The sequence below is a fragment of the Eschscholzia californica genome, unplaced genomic scaffold, assembly GCF_041429995.1.
Source record: "Eschscholzia californica isolate CP2 unplaced genomic scaffold, dmEscCali1.0.p SCAF_1, whole genome shotgun sequence".
In the NCBI taxonomy this organism is placed as follows: domain Eukaryota; kingdom Viridiplantae; phylum Streptophyta; class Magnoliopsida; order Ranunculales; family Papaveraceae; genus Eschscholzia; species Eschscholzia californica.
The window spans coordinates 62983065-63006727 of NW_028238198.1; the positions used below are offsets into that span (position 1 = coordinate 62983065).

General features: G+C 39.2%; 2 protein-coding genes across 16 annotated transcripts; both read right to left on the minus strand.

The window, feature by feature from the left end:
• Positions 1-339: 339 nt before the first annotated feature.
• OXP1 (oxoprolinase 1) lies at positions 340-6282 on the minus strand. 9 transcript variants are annotated; one of them, XR_015230971.1, is made up of 6 exons: positions 6009-6210; positions 1857-5747; positions 1635-1705; positions 1133-1226; positions 643-761; positions 340-514 (listed from the first exon to the last, which is right to left on the minus strand). XR_015230971.1 is itself a non-coding variant. In XM_086654552.1 (3 exons), the coding sequence occupies exon 2, from the start codon at positions 5702-5704 to the stop codon at positions 1886-1888; it is 3819 nt and encodes a 1272-aa protein (XP_086510678.1). In that variant the 5' UTR covers positions 5705-5747; positions 6009-6282; the 3' UTR covers positions 340-761; positions 1857-1885. The 9 variants fall into 9 exon arrangements, 2 of the variants coding, with proteins under 2 accessions (XP_086510678.1, XP_086510679.1); XR_015230969.1 differs by having other exon boundaries at positions 1133-1354; XR_015230967.1 differs by lacking the exon at positions 1635-1705 and having other exon boundaries at positions 1133-1354; positions 6009-6214.
• Positions 340-23080, minus strand: LOC147568116 (5'-AMP-activated protein kinase-like protein). Of its 7 annotated transcripts, none has more exons than XM_086654559.1 (14): positions 22717-23080; positions 22467-22607; positions 21903-22039; positions 21560-21805; positions 21156-21294; positions 20636-20714; positions 20501-20551; positions 20340-20387; positions 19626-19745; positions 18809-18933; positions 17286-17337; positions 16758-16914; positions 16442-16629; positions 340-374 (listed from the first exon to the last, which is right to left on the minus strand). In XM_086654559.1, exons 1-12 carry the CDS (start codon positions 22893-22895, stop codon positions 16819-16821), a joined length of 1413 nt encoding a protein of 470 aa, XP_086510685.1. In that variant the 5' UTR covers positions 22896-23080; the 3' UTR covers positions 340-374; positions 16442-16629; positions 16758-16818. The 7 variants fall into 7 exon arrangements, with proteins under 7 accessions (XP_086510685.1, XP_086510681.1, XP_086510683.1 ...); XM_086654555.1 differs by having other exon boundaries at positions 20340-20393; XM_086654557.1 differs by having other exon boundaries at positions 16442-16914; positions 20340-20393; positions 21560-21802.
• Positions 23081-23663: the final 583 nt, after the last annotated feature.

A 23663-nucleotide genomic window follows, 5' to 3' on the forward strand; every position in this document is an offset into this window, starting at 1 on the left:
TTCCTACCAATTGGGGATTACACAATTTCCACTCGGCTACGAAGTTTAAAGTTTGAAGAGTAGTCTTCAAATTCTGTCATTAAAAGAATGAACATTTTGCTATGTAAATGTATCCACTATATCAGTATTGTATTAATTCTAATTCGTAAAGCATAAATTTTGTGTGCACAAAGTGTACAACCCTATGACACGAGTGGGTTGGTCATGGGTTTAGGCGTTTAGCCAACCACATTCAGCCTTCTCTTTAGAGGGTTGTATGTACCGATGAGTTACCTGTATGCACATATAGCAGTTCTCATTTATAAAAACATCTGACGAGAATCACAAAAGAAACAAATAGAAGACGAAAAAACGCTCTGATAGGTTTATTTCATCTTAGAAGCTGCAATTTGGTGTCATTTTCCATGTATACAAAGATGGCAGTGCTAAAAATAAATCTTGGAGAAACCATTCCCTTATTGGTGATCACTTAATGCCAGTTAGAGATGTATACAACAGTGAGACCACCCCCTCCCTATTCAACAAAATGGTTGATGATACAGCACATTAGCAATACACAGATTATCATCCCAGGATCAGAAAGGATTAAGAGCTGCAAATCAGTAAGCTTATAGAAATTAATTTTCTCAAAGAAAAAGTTACCTTTAGTTGACTGCCGTCATTCATCATTCAACTCTGAGGATATTATTATGTATTGAGCCCCTAGTTACTGATTCTCTCTGGTGGTCTATCACTCAATGACCATCAACAACGAACTTTATCTGATCACGAACAAAAACCATTAGTCGCTAGCAATCCATTGGTATGCAAAATCAAACTATTTATGCATTAAAAAAAAGATACAGTTCCAACAACAGAGAAACGTTCCCTCTGATAGTAAAATGCAGCTTAGGTTCAACTGGTGGACGTTCAAGTGCCTAAACTATTATGCTTCAAAAAATTCACAAAAGTGGTAGGTACTGCCATATCTAGGATTCTAGAGATAGAAATGACAATTAACAACCGTAATGATCTTAATAAAAATCAATTAACATGAATAACAAACAGTGTATCAGGATACAAATGTGCATCTCAAAAATATCCTAACGTCAAAAGAACTTGATTGTTGAAGAAAAGAATTAAGGTAGTGTACCTCATAAATTCCAGGATAAAGCCATAAAATTGTTGACCATAGGCTCGATTTCCCGGTAAGCAAAATTATCAATGCAAGTCACAAATTTCACTAACTGGGGTACAATACCAAACATGAAAAACAACAAATTTGTGAAGGCAAACTGAATATTTTTTAGGAACATCAGAGTGGAAATAATAACAAATGAAGATCGGTTTCGCTCTGGGAGTGGGATCTAAAAACCTGCAAATAGTGAACAAGTTACTAGTTCATTTAGTGTATGGATCCCTCTCTTTCAGTGAGAAAAACAACATAATTTGCTAGTAGACTGATTTAAGTGCCCCGATTATAATCACAGAAAGCTATCAAGTATCCTCTTTCAACCATTACTATAGTTTATATCTGTTTCATCGGAACTTCACATTATTGCTGAGATATGGAAAGAAGTTTTTTAAAGTATAGGAGAGAGGCCTAAGTTGTCCGTAGATGCTCAACTTCAACATGCCAACAAAAAAAAACAAACCTGAAAAACTACAGCACTCAGATTCAGTTCCCCTTTATGTTAGTCATCCAATTGCATTTGATCATAAATATCTAGCACAAGATATGAAAAAATTCGGAGAAAAAGGTTTATTGATTTTCATTTGGAAAAGGATCACAATCTTGTTCAGAACATTTAGAAAATTATGGTCTCCTTGTCAAAACTATATCATTTTGCGAAAAATCGAAATTGATACTAGCTTACCGATTTAGGGAGTCTTCAATGGAGGAGAATCAGCAAGGAGAACCCCAACCACCACCACCAGGTGTAAAAATCTGAAGAACTTCACCTGCCTGGACCATGACTGTGTTCTTACCTCCAAGATAAACTTGGCGTTTATCCTTTGTTATCAGATAATTAGCTCCACGAGCTCCATCTTTTCCCCCATTCAAGCCTCTAGGTGCATGAACACGTCTCTCAGTAAGCACACTCACAACAACTGGTTTTCGGAACTCAATCTCCCTTACAAGTCCATCACCTCCTCTATGGATACCTGCTCCACCACTACCCTCACGAAGTCCAAATTTATGTAAAAGAACTGGGTATCGGTGCTCGAAAATTTCTGGATCAGTCATACGAGTATTGGTCATGTGGCACTGAACACCACTTGTCCCATCCCAGCTTGGACCAGCTCCACTCCCACCTCCAATTGTTTCATAATACCCAAAACTATCGTCCCCGAAAGTAACATTGTTCATACAACCCTGGGAACAAGCACATGCCTCAAATGCACTAAGAACGACATCTGTAACTCTCTGAGATGTAAGAACATTACCTCCCACTACGGCAGCTTTATCACTAGGAGAGAGAAAAGAACCCACGGGTATGCGTATTTTCACTGGAGCCAGGCAACCTTGATTGAGAGGAATATCGACATCTACCAAACAACGGAGGCAGTAGATTACTGCTGCAGCAGTTATAGCTTCTGGTGCATTCCAATTTCCGTATACTTCAGGACTAGTCCCATCAAAGTCAAATTCAGCTTCACCCTTCTCAGAATTTATAGTAAGTTTTAAGTGTATGATAGATCCATCATCCATAAAATCTTTGTCCTTGATAATCACTAAACCCTTATTGGTGTTAGATGATTGACGCGTAACTCTAGCACACACGGACTTTAGCATTTCTCTAACAGCTTCCTCTGCATTAGTCTGCACATGGGTCATGTAGGCTTGAACAACATTCAAGCTGTATTGTTCAATGAGTTCTTTGATGAGTGATATTCCTCTCTGGTTTGCAGCCACTTGAGCATGAAGATCAGATAAGTTGTCTTGAAGCCTTCGAGTTCCTGGAATCTTATGAGCTAATTGTTCATCTGAATTAAGGACTTGAAGAAGTTTACTGATTCCTTCTTCTTGGAAAATCCCTTTCTCAACAAGTTTGAATGCTTTAATTGCAGCTCCTTCTTCCCATATGGACTTTGAGAAAGGGGGCATGCTTCCTGGAGTTATACCTCCAATTTCTGCATGGTGTCCTCTACTAGCCACGAAAAATACCAGCTTTCCATTATCGAAAACAGGGGTGACGACAGTTATGTCAGGAAGATGGCTGCCTCCGGCACAAGGATGGTTAGTTACCAAAACATCTCCCTCAGTCAGATTTTCACCCCAGTACTCAATTTGCCACTGAACAGTGCTAGACATGGCTCCTAAATGAACAGGAACATGAGGAGCGTTCGCCACTAGTCCCCCATCAGGGCCAAAAAGAGCACAAGAGAAATCAAGTCGCTCTTTGATGTTGGTAGATATGGAAGTTCTCTGTAGGGTTCGCCCCATCTGTTCAGCTATACCCATGAACCTGTGATTGAAGATTGAAAGCTGCACCACATCTGCAACATTTCCTGCTATGTTTACGTTGCTTGGAGCAGATTCAATTTCAATTTTGATATTACCATATTTAGTAATAATTGCTTTACAGTCGGGCTCAACAATAACTGTGCTATTACCGTTCATGACAATGGCAGGGCCTAACAAGACATGCCCATAGCCAAGCTTCCCGAGTTTGTATAATGGTGTCTCACTCCACCCATTCCTAAAAAAAATCTTGTAATGGCCTTCAACAACAGGGGCACTGGAAATAGGTTCTAGTGGTCTAAGATTCAAGATATTCGTGACTCCTATTCCACGAACACGAACATCACATATCAGAATCTTCCGATTTTGTAGTTTGAATCCGTACTCTTGTTGAAACAGCTTCACAAACTCTAAAGCAAAATCGTTTTCTGAACCCAGGTTCTCTTGTCTCTTTACCATAATGGCAGTATCAGTACCTTCATATCTCAAGTTTAGATATGACTCTGTTGTGATACTTTCATCATTGAAGCCCTGTTCTTGCAGCTTCTGCTTAACTTGCTCCAACAGCATAGCTTCCCTTCGGGAGGCTTCAAGAATGGAAGTGGGATCATAAACAGAAGAATAAGGCTCCTGTGCCTCTTCAATGACATCGGCTAACCCCATCCCATAAGCACTTAAGATTCCACAAAACCGATGTATCAACACTTCAGACATGCCCAAAGATCTAGCAATAGCACAAGCATGTTGTGGTCCAGCACCTCCAAAGCAAGCAAGAGCATGATTCCTAGTTTCATGACCTTTCATCTCTGTCAACTGACGTATTGGACGGCACATTGTTTCATTGGCAACATTCACAAATCCAAGCGCAATTTCTTCCACAGTCATGTCTTTTACTGAAGGATCTTGACTCTTTCTGTAAGAATTGATCGTATGCGAGAGCTTCTCAAATTCTTGAATCGTAGCCTTCACATCCAGCGGCTGATCCTCATTAGGTCCAAAAATGGATGGGAAATAATCAGGAATCACAGTTCCTAGTATCAGATTCGCATCAGTGACAGACAATTCACCTCCTTTACGGTAACAAACAGGTCCGGGGTGTGCACCAACAGATTCAGGTCCGACACGAAAAGCTCCAAATTGGAACTTTAGCTTTGAACCACCACCAGCAGCCACAGTGTTTATATCGAGCTGTGGAGCTTGAATTATAGATCCAGCAATTTGGGTTTCTAACACTTGTTCATAGTTTCCGGCGTAACGACTCACATCAGTAGAGGTACCCCCCATATCAAACCCAATGAGTGGCTTTTTCGTCTCGAGGCCAAAGAGAGTCTGTGAATAACCAACAACCCCACCAGCAGGACCTGATAATACTGCTTTATGACCTGAAAATCTACTTTCAGGTGCAAGCCCTCCATCTGATTGCATAAACAAAACGTTCACTTTACCCACACCACCATCAAATTTAGATATGAAGCCAGATAAGTATTCCTTGATAACGGGGGTAAGATATGCATCAACACTAGCTGTTAGACCCCTAGGAACTGCTCTAACCATTGGAGACAAGGCTGAAGATAAAGAGACATGTCTGAAACCCATACTAAGAGCTAACTTTTCTACCATTATTTCGTGTTGAGGGTAAGTGTAAGAATGCATTAATACAACAGCTAAACAACTTATCCCCTTCTCAAGCAAGCCTTTCAACAATGGTTTTAGAGTTTCTTCATTAAGTGGTTTCACAATTTGGATAAGCTCACCAGAAATCCCTTTCACTGAGGACAAAGAAGAAGCAGAACTACCATGATTCTCTTCTTCATTATTTAGGGCAAGTTCAACTCTTTCGTCTATCTCTATAACCTCTTCATACAGATTAGAAGGCTTAGTTACAGTGAGATCAAATATATTCGGACGAGCCTGGTTTCCAATTTGAAGCAAATCCTTAAATCCCTTAGTTACACAAAGTGCAATTCTTTCCCCTTTCCTCTCTAACAAAGCATTAGTTGCCACGGTTGTTCCCATTCTAATCCACTCAATCTTATCAGTTGGAATTTTCGACGACCTAGGAATTTTCACCCCTGTATACTCTTCAAGAATTCTCCTTATACCTTCTATTGGTGCATCATCATAGTTTGATGGATCTACAGATAACAGTTTCATCACCTTTCCATCAGATTGACCAGGAATTTCAGCATAAACATCTGTAAATGTTCCTCCTCTATCAATACAGAATCTCAGTTTCTCTTCCTTGATAAAACTACCCATTTCTTCTAGAATTGGGACAGCTAAATATCCAAACACAGAATCCCTAAAAATACAAAGTTAAACAATGAACCAATCAAATAAAGGAGAAAAAAAATAATTCAGATCCTCCAACATAGAAGGAAACTCAGTTCTTCCAACAAAATCCAAATAGATTGAGATATTTTTTTTGTTGAGACAAAGAATGAGATATCTTAATACATAATTTAATAACTGATCAGATTGATGAGATTTCTGATACTATAGAGTGAGGGGTTTCAATTATACTTAATAGATGATCGCAAATGAAGAAAAGAGAATTGGTTACCTTTTCAGAAGAAAATGAAATCAAAATCGAAAGTTCGAATGCGAACTATAGAAATCAAGAAGTCTGAGTTTCGATCATCCCGTCATCTCGATTAGGTTTTCAGTAGAGTGTGTCACTATGAGAGGAGAACGAGATAAGTCTTAGCTTGAACTTCGATTTATGTTAATCTATAGCCTAGTGTTAGGCCACGTTTGGTGTGCACGAATAGAATTCCACTACTTGAAGTAGCATTTCTATATGGACGCTGCTGCTAAAAGCACCTGGAGAAAGTGTTATAAGCGGGCGGGCGGACAGATTCTATTAGCTGTTAAAATTGTCACGTGGATCTTAGCTGTTAAAATTGTCGGTTCTGAGGATCTCCAATGCAAGACTCAATCTTAAAATCTTAAGTGCCACTTAGGACTTTAGAGTTTTTTTTGAGAAAAAACATCTCCAATGCAAAACTCAATTGAGATCTTAAGATGATGTGGAAGCATTAAGTTTTAAGATGTCTCAACTAGAAACTCTATTTTTGAGATCTCTTTTGAGAGTCTTAAGTGTCCTAGTCATCAAATTTAATTTTTGGACCAATAGGAAACTTTTCTTTCTCAACCACTTTTTCCTATTAAATGTATGTGTGACATGTGTATCTATTAGAGTTTTTTAGAGTGTTGCATTGGAGAAGGACTTGAATTAGAGATACTCAAATTAACCACATAGGAAAGAGAAACTCAATTGAGACTTAACACATAAGCCAAATAGAGTTTATTTTAAGTTTTGCATTGGAGATGCTCTTACGTTATTTGGAATATAAAAGTTTCATTCCGGAACAACCATAAAGGGTCCACCTCAAAACCGATCCTAAAAGTGTCGGTAACTATTAAATTTTGACATTGGTAACATTTTTTTTTTTTGGGTAGATCCAGATGCAACTTGCAAATAATATATGGAGAGAGGTACGAGGCAATGAAACTACTTAATTGATAGTTTTTTTTTTTTTTTTTGAGAAGAAAAGAAAGTAATAGACGCAACAGACGAAACTTAAGCACAACACTGGTACAAAGAGACTGGAAGGTCAGATAGAGACAGCCACACCCAGGAACCCACATGTATCCGACTCCACATGGCTAATTGATCTGCTTTGTAGTTTCCTTCTCTGTGAATGTGAGAGTAGATCACTTTTGAGAAATGTGCTTCTAGCTGATGAACTTTGTCTATGATTTTGCTCGTTTGCCAGGATATCTCTGAAGACTCGTTGTTGAGCCATTGCACCAAGTTGCTATTGTCACTTTCGATATGTATATACTGAATGTTCTTTTTCATGGACCATTGGAGAGCTTTAAAGATCGCCCAACCTTCACTTTCTTCCGCATTTTGTCCTCGAACATTACAAGCCATTGCCGCTAGGAAATTTGCTGGGTCATCATGCATAATACAGCCAATCCCTGCTAATTCCTGTGCATTTAGAAAACAGGCATCGACATTGATTTTCCTATACGGTGGTACTGGTGGCAACCATGGTATAGTTCTATCAATCTTTCTGTTAATGGTGTGGATTTGTGGAACATGAGCCATACATTTGATCTGATCTATGATTTTCATGGGTACTATCTGATTGTTGGAGAAGCATTTATCACATCTTGCTTTCCAAATCTGCCAAAGAATGTGAGCAAAAAGACTGCTAATTTGTTCGTCAAGAGTTTTCGACGATATAATCCAGTCCAAGAGGTTAGTAATCTTGATAGAAAAGAGATTAAAATGGAACCAAATCACCTGAGCCAAATCACAGTGTAAGAGGATATGAATCATTGTTTCGGTATTCTGACAAAATTCACAATTAAATTTATTTCCCACATATTTACCAATTTTCTCTCTAACCGGTAGGCTGTTAGTACAACATTTCCAGAGGAATAGTTTGATTTTAGGCTGTATATGCATATCCCATATGAAGGCCCATTCCTTTTATTCAAAAGGATAGTGTTCTGTACGAAGATAATAATACATAGATTTGATAGAGTATTTACCTGATTTTGTGAGTGACCATCTGGGTATATCCTCCGTCTGTTCCTGTAAATTAATGCTTAAAATAGAATTGCAGATATCACGATTAAAGCATTGGGTTAAGATCGTCAAGTTCCACGTATTATTACTAATTAATTGAGAAACTACAGTGAGAGTACTATTAGTGGGGTTACTAATGGGGGGTGGGTGATTGGGGATCCAGTAATCATGCCAGATACTAATCTTCGTGCCTTTATTAATATCCCAAAAGGTTAATTTGGTCACTTTATCTACCTGTTTGGAGAGGGATTTCCAGAGCCACGAGTGGTGATTCTTAGCACTTTTAGGTTTATGATCCTTGGTGAAGTACTTAGCTTTGAGAATATCAGCCCATGGGGAGCCGGGATCTCTAAGAAGGCGCCAGACCAGCTTACTGAGAAAGGCTTGGTTGTCCAGGTACGGGAAACGAAAACCCAGACCACCCAATTTCTTAGGGAGACAGATGGTGGACCAGTTTATCGTATGGATGGAACGAAGTTTTCCCCACCAGAAAGCTCTTTGAAGAACTTCTATGCGATTGCTTATACCTTTTGGGATGGCAAAGCATTGCATTTGGTATCGGGGAACGGCCGCTGCTATTGTGTTGATAACAACAGAGCGGCCAGCAGGAGAAAGGAGAGAAGACTGCCATTTAGAAAGTTTATTTTGAATTTGAGTAGTAAGGACAGAAAAAGCTTTTCTTTTGTTGGCACTAATGAAAAGATGAGTGCCAAGATACCTGTCGAGATTGGAGGATTGATGCACTTTAAAGTTACGAATGATCATTCGTTTGAATTTCGGGTGGGTGTTTTTGGAAAAAAAGATCGTAGACTTATTGTAATTAATCATCTGCCCCGACGCCCGACAAAAGATATCAAGAATGCTCTGCAACGAGGAGATGTTGACCAAAGAGTTCTGACCAAAGATAATACAATCGTCCGCGAAGAGAAGATGTTTGAGATTGATGTTTGTGCCAGGGATAGGAAAACCTTGAAAAGGCTTGTTCAGTCTATTCGTTTCCAGAAGACGACTCAATCCTTCCATGGCAAGGGTGAATAAGAATGGGGAGAGGGGATCACCTTGCCGAATTCCTCTGCTGACATTAAAGGTAGGACCCGGACGACCATTAATCAGGACAGCCATGGTCGAAGTGGAGAGACAAGTGTGGACAAGACTAATCCACTTTGAGTCGAAGCCCATACTCCTCATGATGGTAGTAAGGAAAGACCATTCAACTCGGTCGAAAGCTTTAGACATATCAAGTTTGAGAGCAAAGAAGCTTTTTGAGCCCTTACAGAGTTTGAACGAATGAACCACTTCTTGGCTAATGATAATGTTGTCCGTGATCTGCCTACCAGGAACATAAGCCGCTTGAAACGGGGAAATGATATTAGGAAGAACTAGTTTGAGGCGGTTCGCCAGAATCTTAGTAATGATTTTGTAAGTGGTGTTAAGAAGACTAATGGGACGATAATCGGCAGTCGACAGGGGAGTTTTGGTTTTAGGGATAAGGCAGATGTGAGTGTGGTTGACTTGTTCAGGCAGATGATTGTGAAGAAAAAACTCAGAGACTAGCCTCATGATATCTGGTTTCACCGTATTCCAGTTTGACTGGTAAAAAAATGGAGGGAAACCATCCGGACCTGGGGCTGCATCCGGTTTAAGAGATTTGACTGAATTATAAATCTCCATCTCCGTAGGGATGCTAGCGAGGACAAGATTTTGGCTATTGGTGATCTGAGCACTAAAAAGGTCAAGAAGCTCATTAGAGAAGCTAGGGTCGACAGAAGTGGAGATGTTACGCAGATTGGCCGAGAAAACATTGGCAATATCAGAGGCTTCCTGGATCCAACAATCATTGTTATCTTTGATGGCTAAAATACGATTTTTCCTATTGCGATTAATGGCTTTAGCATGAAAGAACTTAGTGTTTTGGTCCCCTAGTTGGATCTGATCATTTCTGGATTTCTCTTTCCAAAGACTCTCTAGCTGGATATAAGCTTCCTCAAGTTTGTTATTTAAATCCTGGTAGGTCTCAGAGCTGTCTGTGTTTTGGATGGCCTCGGTAAGGTTGCGAATGCGATGGTCGAGGTGCCCAAACACCTGTTTATTCCATCTGGCCAGATTAATAGCGAGATGATTCAGTTTGGGTTGAATAGAGTTGAAATTGGGAGACCAGTGGTCCTGAATAAAATCCCCACACTCGGGGTGAGACATCCACGTCCTGATAAATTTAAAAGGTCTATTGCCCAGATTAGAAGGAACATGGGTAGTCAATAAAATCGGGATATGTCAGACCCCACCCCGGGTAAATGCGTGACAAGGGAGGAGGGAAAGTCTACCAGCCAACTATGGTTAGTAAGGGCACGGTCCAACCGCTCCTTAATGAGCTTACCATTAAACTGTCTATTGGTCCAGGTAAAAGTCGAGCCTTTATAACCCGCATCCCGGAGGCCCATGTTGTTAATGACCTGGTTTATCTTGGGGACGTATGTGGGGATTTCCTTTCTGCCTCCTTCCTTTTCCGAGGGATGCAGAATCGTATTCAAGTCCCCAATAACGACCCAGGGGATAGAAGGCTCAATCTTGTGAAGACTAATGGTACTCCAAGGGGGCATCCGGTTGCTATTATAAGGGCTTCCATAGAAGCCCGTTAAGGCAAACGTAGGGTCCGAACTAAGGTGGGTGCACATAGTGTGAATCATATTTTCATCTTCCCAAATAGTATTCATATCATAGTCAAAAGTACAAAACAGCCCAAGCCCACCCGCTTTCTTATTTGGGTCGACCACTACAAGCTTGTAGTGATCACCCAGTCTGAGACTGTTATGGAGTTGCTTTGAGGTGCTTTTAGTTTCCGAGAGAAAAATGAAGTCAGGTCTATTAGTTTTAATAAGTCTAAAGAGGTGTTTACGGTTTAAGTATTGGCCACAACCTCTGATGTTCCAGGCTAGAATAGACAGGTCAGGTTTCAGATGCTCCATACAGTCTAAAGGCACCACAACCTAACCAAGCAAAAAGGCGGCAAAAAGAACAACCCGCAGGGCACAACTAATAAAGACACACCTAGAATAAAGATCGAACAACCAAAATAAAGTACGACAGCTAAAGGCACAAATTATAAAGGCACCACTAACAAGTACAACGAAATAAAAAGGCACAATATATAAAGGCACAACTAGAATGTAGATCGAACAACCAAAATAAAGTACGACAGCTAAAGGCACAAATTATAAAGGCACCACTAACAAGTACAACTAAAGGCAGAATATATATATAAAGGTACAACTAAAAGAGACAGAACACTGCGAGCTACCAACCAAAAAACAAAAACTGTAGGCACCCCTACTGCCCACAGCCAACCAAACTAGGTTCTAATTGCCAAAGTCCCAAAAGGGATTCAACATGAACTCGTGGAGAAACCTCAAAGTCAGATGAATCAAGCTAGGCTAATAGATTCCAACCAGAACCACCAGCCAAGAACTTTGGCGACTAGTACCAAACAAAACCAAAAGGATTACCACCTGGAAATAATCCCTAAACTACCAGAAAGAAGCAAAAAAGACAGAAAGCAAACTGAACTAAAATAAAACAAGAGAAAGATTAAAACTAAGAGAAAACTAACAACAAACAGGATCAGACAGACTGGACTGGATGGGTGACACCATCTCCTTCCTCCCCTTGCACTAAGATGTTAAGGCTGCTGGACAGAATCATCGACTCCTCAAGGAGAGTCTGGGTTTCCTGGTTATCCGCAAACAGGGACTGAATATGGTTATCCTCATCTGAGAAATCAGTGGAACTGATAGAGTGGTGACTCGCCTGCTCTCGGGTTCTTTTGCCAGTAGGATTGAACAGAAGGTGGGGTGGAGTAGGACGATGAACTGGTGATGGTGGAGGGGCTAACAGGAGAGGTTCAACAGGTTCAGGAGAAATGATAATAGTTTCATCCATAGGGTCATCTAACGGATCAGAATCCGAGTTTTCATCGTCACCGGAGAAGTAGTACTGAAGAGGAGACGGACACCTATTTAAAGGGTGTTCGATGCAAGAATCCATAGAACTTTCTTCAAAAAAATAAAAGTAGTGAGGCCGTTCATCATCTTTAACAAGAGTACTCTCAATTGATCACGCTAGCACGGCTCTAAAACTTTATGTTCATTAAGATTATCGGGAGGATTCAGACAGATAATATATATATATAAAAAAAAAAAGTTAATGAGTAATATCAATCTAGGGCACAACGTTATGAATTGGCACTCACAAGACAATTAATATATTGTTTTTTTTTTTTTTTTTGTTGAGGAGGAAAACTAAAAACCGATCCTAACTAAAAGACTCCCGTAAGACTTCTGGAAGGTCCGTAAGCGCTTTCCATAGCCAGGTACCCGAATGCAAGCGACTCCATTTAGCTAAGATGTCCGCTTTCTGGTTCCCTTCTCTGCCGATGTGAGTGTATATGACTTTGCCGAAGTTTTCTTCAAGCTGACGGAGTTTGGCCATTAGCTTGCCTGCTTGCCAGCAAATAACCACTTGTGACCCGTTGAGAAAATGCACTAAGTTGCAGTTGTCACTTTCAATATGAAGGTACCCTACTTTCTGGAATGTAGCCCATTGGAGAGCTTTGATAATAGCCCAACATTCACTTTCTTCCGCATTTTGGCCTCTATAATTACTTGCTGCAGCAGCTAGAAAGTTAGCCTGATCATCGAACATAATGCCTCCAATCCCTGCTAGAGCTGTACCCTCCAAAAAGGAGGCGTCTACATTGATTTTGATGAATGGAGCAACTGGGGGAGACCATATAGCACTACGAACTGACGGTTGTGGAGGTGACTGATTTTTGAGGAGGTTTGGAGTACTTTCCACTTGATCTATCACCATCATGGGGAGGATGTTCACATTAGAGAAGCATTTATCACATCGTGCTTTCCAAATCTGCCAAAGTATATTAGAAAAAAGACTACAAAGCTGTTCATCAAGAGCTTTCCACGTTATGATCCAGTCAGTAAGATTATTAATGCATCTCGAAAAGATACCAAAATGAAACCAAACCACAGTAGCCAAATCACAATGTAAAAGGGCGTGAACAAGAGATTCATTGGCATGGCAAAAAACACATTCAGAGGATTGTCCAATAAATCGACCAATTTTACCTCGAACTGGCAGGCTGTTTGTACAACATTTCCAGAGGAATAGTTTGATTTTCGGTTGGACAGAGAGATTCCAAATAAAATTCCACTCCTTTGTTTCATAAGCATTAGTTTCAGTTCTAAGATAATAGTACATCGATTTAATTGTAAATTTACCTGATTTTGTAAGCGTCCATCGTGCTGTATCATCAAGATTTTCCTGCAGGTTTATACTCAAAATAGAGTTACATATCTCATGGTTGAAACATTGGTTTAGAGTATTAATATTCCAATGGTTATCAGCAATTAATTGAGAAACCATAGAGAGAGTACTATTATTAGTGTTACATATAGGGGGAGGGTGATTAGGAATCCAATAATCATACCATATGTTAATGTTATTACCTTTATTCACATCCCAGAACATTAATTTGGTAACCTTGTCCACATGTTTGGAGAGCGATTTCCACAGCCACGAGTGATGATTCTTCGCCTTTTTAGGTTTATTGTCCTTGGTGTAGTACTTTGCTTTAAGAATATCAGCCCAAGGAGAGCCCGGATCTCTGAAAAGGCGCCACAGAAGCTTGCTGAGAAAAGCTTGGTTGTCTAGGATCGGGAACCGGAATCCTAGACCACCCAATTTCTTCGGTAAACAGATGGCCGACCAGTTTATGGTATGAATAGATTTGGATTTTCCCCACCAGAAGGTTCGCTGAAGAACCTCAATGCGGTCACTGATACCCTTAGGAAGGGCAAAGCATTGCATTTGGTATCGGGGAACAGCCGCTGCTATTGTTTGGAGGACAATAGAGCGGCCCGCGGGAGAGAGGAGGGATGCCTGCCATTTAGAGAGTTTTGTTTGAATCTGAGTGTTGAGAGCAGAAAACAGCTTCCGTTTATTAGCACCTATAAACAGATGGGTGCCAAGATATTTGTCCATATTGGAAGACTGGTGAACTTTAAAGTTACGGATGATCATCCTTTTGAATTTGGGGTGAGTGTTCTTCGTGAAGAAAATGGTAGACTTAGTGAAATTGATCATCTGCCCGGAAGCTGAGCAAAAGGTATCCAGAATGTGCTGCAGCGAACTAATATTAACGAGGGAGTTTTGACCGAAGATGATACAGTCATCAGCAAAGAGGAGATGCTTGATGCAGATGTTGGTTTTCGGGATGGGGAAGCCTTGAAAAGACACATTAGCCCTATTGGACTCCAAGAGACGACTGAGGCCTTCCATAGCAAGAGCGAAGAGGAAAGGAGACAGGGGGTCACCCTGCCTAATCCCTCTGCTAACATTAAAGATTGGGCCAGGACGACCGTTGATCAGAACAGCCATAGTCGATGTCGATATGCATGTATGAACCAGATTTATCCATAGAGAGTGAAAACCCAAGCGGTGCATAATGTTTTCTAGGAAACTCCATTCGATCCGATCAAAGGCTTTCGACATATCCAGCTTGAGCGCAAAGTAGCTCTTCTGACCTTTAATAACCTTAAAAGAATGGACGATCTCTTGGCTGATGATTATGTTATCCGTGATCTGACGGCCGGGGACATAAGCCGCTTGAAAGGGAGAAATGATATCCGGAAGAACCACCTTGAGCCGATTAGCCATGATCTTGGTAATGATTTTGTAGGTGGTATTCATAAGACTGATGGGGCGGAAGTCCGAAGTGGCCTGGGGGGTTTTGGTTTTGGGGATTAGGCAGATATGAGTGTGGTTAACCTGATCCGGAAGAGTATTCTGGGTAAAGAATTCCGAGACGAGAGTGATGATATCTTGCTGCACCGTATCCTAGTTAGCCTGATAGAAAAGAGGAGGGAACCCATCCGGACCAGGAGCGGAATCCGCTTTAAGAGATTTAACAGAGGCGTAGATCTCCTGTTCCGAGGGGACCCTAATAAGAGCTAGATTGGATGAGTCCGTAATTTGTCTGGGGAAAAGATCAAGTAATTCTTCGGAGATTTCCGGATCAGAAGAGGTAGAAATCTCACGGAGATTAGTAGAAAGATATTAGCAATATCCAGGTCTGCCTGGACCCAAGTCCAATTGGCATCCTTAATAGCCGTGATGCGATTCTTCCGATTACGATTAATAGCTTTGGCGTGGAAAAACTTGGTATTCTGATCGCCCAGCTTGATATTCTCATTTCTAGATTTCTCTTTCCAGAGACTCTCAAGCTGGGTATAGGCTTCTTCCAACTGCAGATTCAGATCGTGAAGGACCTGACCGTTGTCCGCCCGCTGAATAAGATGTTTTTAAGGCACCTCTTTTAAGTATTAGAAACACCCCCCTCAAAGCAAATTGAGTTGTACTGACACGCGGAGACCGTGAGGACATTTTCTTAAAGACCAATTTGACTAATTTTAGGTCAAACGGCATTATTTTTAATCCAAAATTAATTCAAGAGTTTTCGATTTTTATAGACCTAATCCTATGTTAAAACTGAGGAAACCTTCATTTCACTTTTTACTTAGAATACAATATTTCTCATTAATTGAATAAAAACAATCGAATACCGTCGAGATAGCACTTCAAAACCCAACAGCCGCCTGTTTATTTAATCGGACCTGTCAAATTTACCCCCCCTACAGTTTCTGGACGTTCATGGGTTCAAACGAATGCATATGGTGGGTTTCAAATTTTCGGACTTCTTTTCCAACCTTGTAACCCACTATCACATCTAAGCTTGAAGCTCCCCAGCTTTAAATAAACAGCAGAATGTTAAAATGTTGACGAAAATGAAGAAGGGTTTGTATTTAAGAATGATTGTTACAGGATAATTAGAACCAGTCATATGTACAGCTACTAATATTGTCTGCCGTGCCATTTCTGAAACTCGCCTTTAGTATGTCTCACACACAAGAGAAGGGTTCTTAACTTCTTAAGAAGAAGACCACACTCTGTTTCCTACCAATTTGGGATAACACAATTTCCTCTCGGCTACGAAGTTTGAAGTTTGAAGAGTAGTCTTCAAATTCTGTCATTAAAAGAATGAGCATTTTGCTATGTAAATGTATCCCCTACATCAGTATTGTATTAATTCTAATTCGTAAAGCATAAATTTTGTGTGCACAAAGTGTACAGCCCTATGACACGAGTGGGTTGGTCATGGGTTTAGGCGTTTAGCCAACCACATTCAGCCTTCTCTTTAGATGGTTGTATGTACCGACGAGTTACCTCTATGCACATACAGCAGTTATCATTTACAAAAACATCTGACGAGAATCACAAAAGAAACAAATAGAAGACGAGAAAACGCTCTGATAGGTTTGTTTCACCTTAGAAGCTGCAATTTAGTGCCATTTTCCATGCATACAAAGATGGCAGTGCTAAAAATAAATCTTGGAGAAACCATTCCCTTATTGGTGATCACTTAATGCCAGTTAGAGATGTTACAGGTTTGTCAAAAATTCGAACTTTATAAATGGGGTATGAATTTCTGTACAACAGTGAGACCACCCCCTCCCTATTCAACAAAATGGTTGATGATACAGCACATTAGCAATACACAGATTATCATCCCAGGATCGGAAAGGATTAAGAGCTGCAAATCAGTAACCTTATAGAAATTAATTTTCTCAAAGAAACAGTTACCTTTAGTTGACGATCTTTATAATATAGTAATTCCATCTAAGAGGTATACTGCCGTCATTCATCATTCAACTCTGAGGATATTATTATGTATTGAGCCCCTAGTTACTGATTCTCTCTGGTGGTCTATCACCCAATGACCATCAACAACGAACTTTATCTGATCACGAACAAAAACCATTAGTCGCTAGCAATCCATTGGTATGCAAAATCAAACTATTTATGCATTAAAAAAAAGATACAGTTCCAACAACAGAGAAACGTTCCCTCTGATAGTAAAATGCAGCTTAGGTTCAACTGGTGGACGTTCAAGTGCCTAAACTATTATGCTTCAAAAAATACACAAAAGTGGTAGGTACTGCCATATCTAGGATTCTAGAGATAGAAATGACAATTAACAACCTTAATGATCTTAATAAAAATCAATTAACATGAATAACAAACAGTGTATCAGGATACAAATGTGCATCTCAAAAATATCCTAACGTCAAAAGAACTTGATTGTTGAAGAAAAGAATTAAGGTAGTGTACCTCATAAATTCCAGGATAAAGCCATAAACTTGTTGACCATAGGCTCGATTTCCTGGTAAGCAAAATTACCAATGCAAGTCACAAATTTCACTAACTGGGGCACAATACCAAACATGAAAAACAACAAATTTGTGAAGGCAAACTGAATATTTTTTAGGAACATCAGAGTGGAAATAATAACAAATGAAGATCGGTTTCGCTCTGGGATCTAAAAACCTTCAAATAGTGAACAAGTTACTAGTTCATTTAGTGTATGGATCCCTCTCTTTCAGTGAGAAAAACAACATAATTTGCTAGTAGACTGATTTAAGTGCCCCGATTATAATCACAGAAAGCTATCAAGTATCCTCTTTCAACCATTACTATAGTTTATATCTGTTTCATCGGAACTTCACATTATTGCTGAGATATGGAAAGAAGTTTTTTAAAGTATAGGAGAGAGGCCTAAGTTGTCCGTAGATGCTCAACTTCAACATGCCAACAAAAAAAAAACAAACCTGAAAAACTAGATAAATATTGCATTTTCAATCAACTGAATTTAATAAGGCCACGGCATCCAAAATATTCTCCGGCGAATAAAGACTTTGGTCAATTAGATTTGACCTAGGGAGCAACCTTGTCTCGAGTCCAAAAGTTGACTTCTTTTTTTACCCCCTAATCTTCATCTCCCACCTTCGACCACCAGCCACTACCAATTCTCTCCACACTCTCTTTCTCATCTTACTTCCCCCCTCCCTCTCTCTTTGTTCCGGCGAACGGTTGCCTTTCGCCGGAACAATCAATATGGTTTGGGGCAACCCTTCGCCAGAACAAAGAGAGAGTGAGAGAAGAGGGAAAGAGAGGAGAAAGAAATGGTGGAGCTGGTGGTCAAAAGTGGTGGTGGTCGGAGGTAAGGTTGAAGATAAGGGCTAAAAAACAAACAGACTGATTTTTGGACTTAAAAAAAGGTTGTGCCTAGGTCAAATCTAATTGACCAAAGTCTTTATTTCCCGGTGAATATTTTGGATGCCCTAAAGCCGCGACCTTTTATAAGCCTACAACAGAGGAATCCATTTCTAAGCACATGATAGAACAAGAATCCTGTCAAATTTGGCCACTATTGGTCAATGAGATGCATATTATGCGGTGTATTACAAATAGCATTAAGGATAGATGAGCCAACCAACTTTATTCTTAAGTTTTGGAGATAAAAGATATATATACTGCTGACCCTGCTCCAGTTCATAGCTCTAATATTGAGCCCACAAACAAAGTAATGAAAAGCGTAACAATTGAAGGTTCAAAAATGCTTTCAAAGTGAACCATCAGTTGTCACAAGAGGGAAAAAAGGAGGGGGGCAGCATGGAGTAACAACTGAACCAGTGTAATCAGAAAGAAACAAAATCTTATATTGTTGAGTAAGAAAGTACGCTAGTAAAAAAGAACATCTATTTCAGGTGACAAAAACTGCATGCTATGTACTACTTACTGATAAACCACACAAAAATGGAGTAAAAATCAATTAACTTAAAAAGAACAAATACCTTGATCCAGTGGGGCTTACAGTGGTTGCAGAAGGGAGTTGTTCCATCTTAATCGGATGATGCCACCCATTGAAGCTACCTGCTACCTCCACATTTTCACAATGCCCCAAAAACTCAATTTGAACCTAGTACAATCAGGTAACGGAAATCATTACAATCACTAAGCAAATACAGATTACTAGGCTCCACAAAGTCTTTGAAGGCTTTGTAGGACACATTGTAACTTCTGGTTTTTTGGTAGTTCAGGTTTTGAACTTGGCCAGCCTGATGTGTTCACTTAACTTTCTCTTCTTTTGCTTTCTCTTTTGTTTGTCTTTCGGTCTACTCTTGTTGGGGCAGATCAAAAACCCAATTTATGGGAGATCAAATATGCCTTTTCTTTTGCTTTAAATTAGTGATTTAATCAGACCTTTGATCTTTGCCTTTCTTTGTTCTTCCTACGGGAGATTCTTTGTACTAATTCTTTTTAATATACTACTTCAAACTTTCAACAACAATGCATTACATCTTGTGTATATTTACACAATCTTGTTAGCATCCTAAATACCACTCAAGGAGTCAAGGTTAAAGTTTTATGTGTAAAATGTTAGAATGTCATCGATTAGTTGAACAGACTCACAGAGACTTAAGTCGGAGGCAGTGCCGGAAACCAATTCCGTGACAAACACCAACAATCATACCCATGCCATATGTTCTTTATATGTATACTATAATCAATTTATACATCTATACATGTAGGGAGGGGGATAGAAAATCCTGCAGAGAGAGAAACAAACAAACAAGAAAACAGAACACAGTCAACATGTTTTATGGGTACCTCTTTTAGTCCAGAAAGGCTTTCCTCTACAGCTTGTAATTCTTCGTCTTTTGCCAAAATCATCTCTTGAGATTTACCAATCTCCTTTTCTGCTTTATCTTGCAAAATGGAAAGAGCAATCTGAAAGCCAATGTGAAAGGAGAAAACTACATTAGCTGACCAATTTGGTTCAACACACAACCAGAATAAAACAACAGAAACTAACATCTGAGAATTTACGCAAGTATGTGTTTATAATTTTTGGGAACTGCAGGAAGATATATCCAACTTGGTCAAGAACAAACCACATGCTATTGAAGTATGTGTATGCTATGTAAATGGATACTCGTATCGGACGCTTCCATAGTGCAATAACTTCTCCAAACTCCCATTAACCGTTTTGGGACGACAGAAGTACCACCCGAGCACCTTCTTTTGTCTAATGTAACAATTGTTTGACCCCCAAAGTTCTAAAAGACATTATACATAAAAGCGAAGGACTTGATAACTACGACAATAACATATACTGTATAAATGTTGCCCCGTACAGGCTTTTCCCACTCCCTGGTGCTGTATCAGATACCTCTTACATATGTCAACAATCAACTGATACCTGTAACGACGCCCATGTTTGACAATACAGATATAACATGAATTGAAAGATAAGCTGCTGGAAGGCATATCAGATGGCATAAGTACATCTAGTGACCAGCAAGTAAAGAAGAGCTAAGGCACCTTTTCTTTCTCGATCAGTTCCTTTAGTTTTGATAGTTCCAACTCCTTCTGATGCTAACCATGTAAAAGATAATACCGTTATATGTTTTTATAGTATTCACAGGACAGATTACACAAATAAGAGGATCCAGAAATAGGAAAAAGGTAAACAAAGAAGGTACCAGCATGAGTTTGAGACGATCAATTTCATCTTGATTCTCAGTCTCACTTGTCTACAGCAGAGACAGGAAAATGTAAGAAAGCTTTAGAATCAATGACATATAGATAGCACATTTTGTTTACTTTTCAGTAGCTACCTCAGCATCCAATTCCAAGGTCCCATGAGAGATGCTATCATCCAATTCTTCAGGAGATAAAAACTCATCTCTAGACTCCCTAGATTATTAAAACAAACAACTCAGGAAGTTCCTCTATATAAAGTGATGATTCAATGAACAGCCAACTAGAGAAAGCTCATTCAAATCACTGAGCAAATGTAGTCATGCAACATTTAGCTTTTCGCTTCCTTGAATAAGTAACTGCAGACTTTCTTTTTGATCGGTTAACTACGGAAGTTATACTAAGGAGAAAAAAGTAAAACTAATGCGAATAATTTCCAATAATAGAGGACAAACACTAAAACTAGAGCTAACATAATATATAATTTCTCAGAAATCTGACACAGGCACCACCACAGTACTGTTACCCACAGATAAGAAATTAAATTCATCTCTTGAAACAGTAGCACCTAGTCAAAATTATTTGAGTAACGTAATACAAATTATGTTTATAGCATGGACCTCAAGCATATAATAATTAACCAATTGGAAAACTAACCAGTTTGCGCTGTACTCTGTGGGTGCAACAGCTTCAGATACTGTAGTATTTCCCATGATTTCTGACACGGGACTGCTTTCTGCGGCCATATAGTCTAAACTCTTTTCCTCGAAAGTGGATTCAACTTCATGAACTTGGCCTGTAAACAGAATGACATAACCGATATTTAATCCCTTATTGCCTATCTTCACCAGAAGTCCAGAGCCAAAAGGATACGTTCTATCATTGTTAAATAAAAACATTATATGACTGGATCAACTCTTAATTTGCAGGCACTAAAATAAAACAAACTCAAGAGGGTCCCTATTAATACTGACGCTATGCATTTATCTATAAAAAATATCAAAATAATAAGGAAATTTTTAATACTTCAAATCTGTATCTTTTTTAGAAATACAACATACCCTCGAATGAGTCCAGTTCTCCGTCTTGTACAAACTTTGCTGCTTTCTCTTGCAAGGATAAACTAGTTAAAGATTCTGTAGTGCTTTGGGTATCAGAAATGAGAGGTTCAATGCCATTATCTGTGAAAAGATAGTTTGCACTAATTGAATCTTCACTTAGTGCCGAATCATAGTTTCCACTAATGGAATCTTCACTTGGTGCCGACACGATTTCAGTCAAAATGTCCACATGCTCATTCTGGACTTCTACAAGTAAGTGTTATTACTTCAAAAACAAGATAACAATGAAATTAGGGGAGAACCCCTGTAAGAAAAAAGAAAACAAACAAGAAACATGGCAGACCTACTGGGAGATTTTCATAACCATTATCTGATTCCTGATTCTCAGTGGAGGTAACTGTATGTCCTTCAATAGGGCTTGTAAGAAGCTCTTTGATCAGTTTATATCCTCTTCTTCTCACTATATTAGCAAGGTCCTTTCTGAAATAAGTGTAAAGGAAATAATAAATGATGGATAAAAATGTGCTTTTTGTGTCAATTGTTGTAGTACACGGCAAATATTATAGTCAAGTTACAAACTTCTTCTCACTGATTTATTGACCTAAACTTTTCGTTAATCTAGATTAGTTTATACTAAAAAAAGAACTTCGTGTTTACATCCTTTTTTTCCACAATTTGAGGTACTAACGTCTTTTGATAGTAAGATCCGACATTAACCCCCTGGTTTATTATGCTTCCAAAACCCTAAAATTTCTAATGGAAAATTCCAGTCCCAAAACCTAGCACCAAGAACGTTCTTCACTGTCCAGTTCTTGATATAGTACTGGAACGGAACAACAAGCAACCAAATTGAATAGGAATGTGACCGAACCAAGAAGAAGATTGAATATAATAGTAAATAACGAACCTTCCGTGTTCGGTAAGCTCTTTCCAAGTAGGAACATGACCTTCTGGAAGTCCAACAGTGGAAACAAACTCCCGGAGTTCATCACAAAGTTCAACATTGCTCTTAACACGCTTTCTAACCCTAACTTTCTTGATAACACTACTGCATTAACATAAGGAAAATGAAATCCACAGTAAATTTAAGGAATTTTAGGAAGATAATTGAAGATTGCAAATAAAAATCAAGAAAGTAAAAAAAAAATAAGAAGAACCTGGAGTTGATGGTGGAAGTAGAAGCAGATGCCGAGATGAAATGTGTGTGGTTAGGGAATTTCGCAGTTCCGAAACTGAGATGATGATGATGATGTTGGTCTAGATTGAAGGAGTGAAGGAAAGTAGAAAGTTCCCGATAAGCGCAAGAAAAGCTAGGGAAATGGAAAATGGTTGCCATGAGAGCTCTTCCGAGGAAGGATGAAGCATTTACGAGATTAGGAAAACACGATTAGATCTGTCGCGAGTCAGAGGAGAGTAGAGAGAGAAAGAAGATAGAAGAAATCGAGGAAGAGAGAGAGAGAGAGAGAGTAGAGAGGAAGATTATATTTTTTTTTTATGAAGAAGAGGAAGATTATATGATAACTAGGTTCCCACCGCGCCTACGGGCGCGGTAGATCCCTTTTGGCTAACGCCGTCAAGATAGAATGTAGCGAGACAAGTTATTTATCGCGGTCGACTACATCTAAGCGGTGCACATATATCGGGTCAATGCATATACCAAGACGTCCATGCATCTCAAAATTTATTTTTCACGCCATCTATTATTTTATAGAGACCTTTAATTCGCATATTCTATGCAAATTACAGGTCTCTTTGTAATCATAGATGTCCTAAAAATGAATTTTAAGATGTATGGACGTCTTGGTATATGCATTGACCCGATATATGTGCACCGCTTAGATGTAGTCGACCGCGATAAATAAATTGTCTCGCTACATTCTATCTTGACGGCGTTAGCCAAAAGGGATCTACCGCGCCCGTAGGGCGCGGTGGGAACCTAGTTGAAGAGAGAAAACTCATACGGAGTACTATATATGAAACAACTTCATAATTTCTCAATAGTGATTCGTTGAAAAAATTATTCTAAGTTCACTATTCATTGAAATAAAAACATACATTCATTCGGTTTAATTTAAAAAAAATAGTATCAATATCTGTAAATCTT

Bases quoted from the DNA above. Each gene is read 5' to 3' on its own strand.
- OXP1 (XM_086654552.1), bottom strand. From the start codon at position 5,704: ATGGGTAGTTTTATCAAGGAAGAGAAACTGAGATTCTGTATTGATAGA.
- LOC147568116 (XM_086654555.1), bottom strand. From the start codon at position 22,895: ATGGCAACCATTTTCCATTTCCCTAGCTTTTCTTGCGCTTATCGGGAA. The intron at 18,934-19,625 runs GTACCCATAAAA...TGATTGTACTAG, and splicing joins GCCTTTCTGGACTAAAAGAG to GTTCAAATTGAGTTTTTGGG. The intron at 16,915-17,285 runs GTACACTACCTT...GTTCGTGATCAG, and splicing joins TTTATCCTGGAATTTATGAG to ATAAAGTTCGTTGTTGATGG.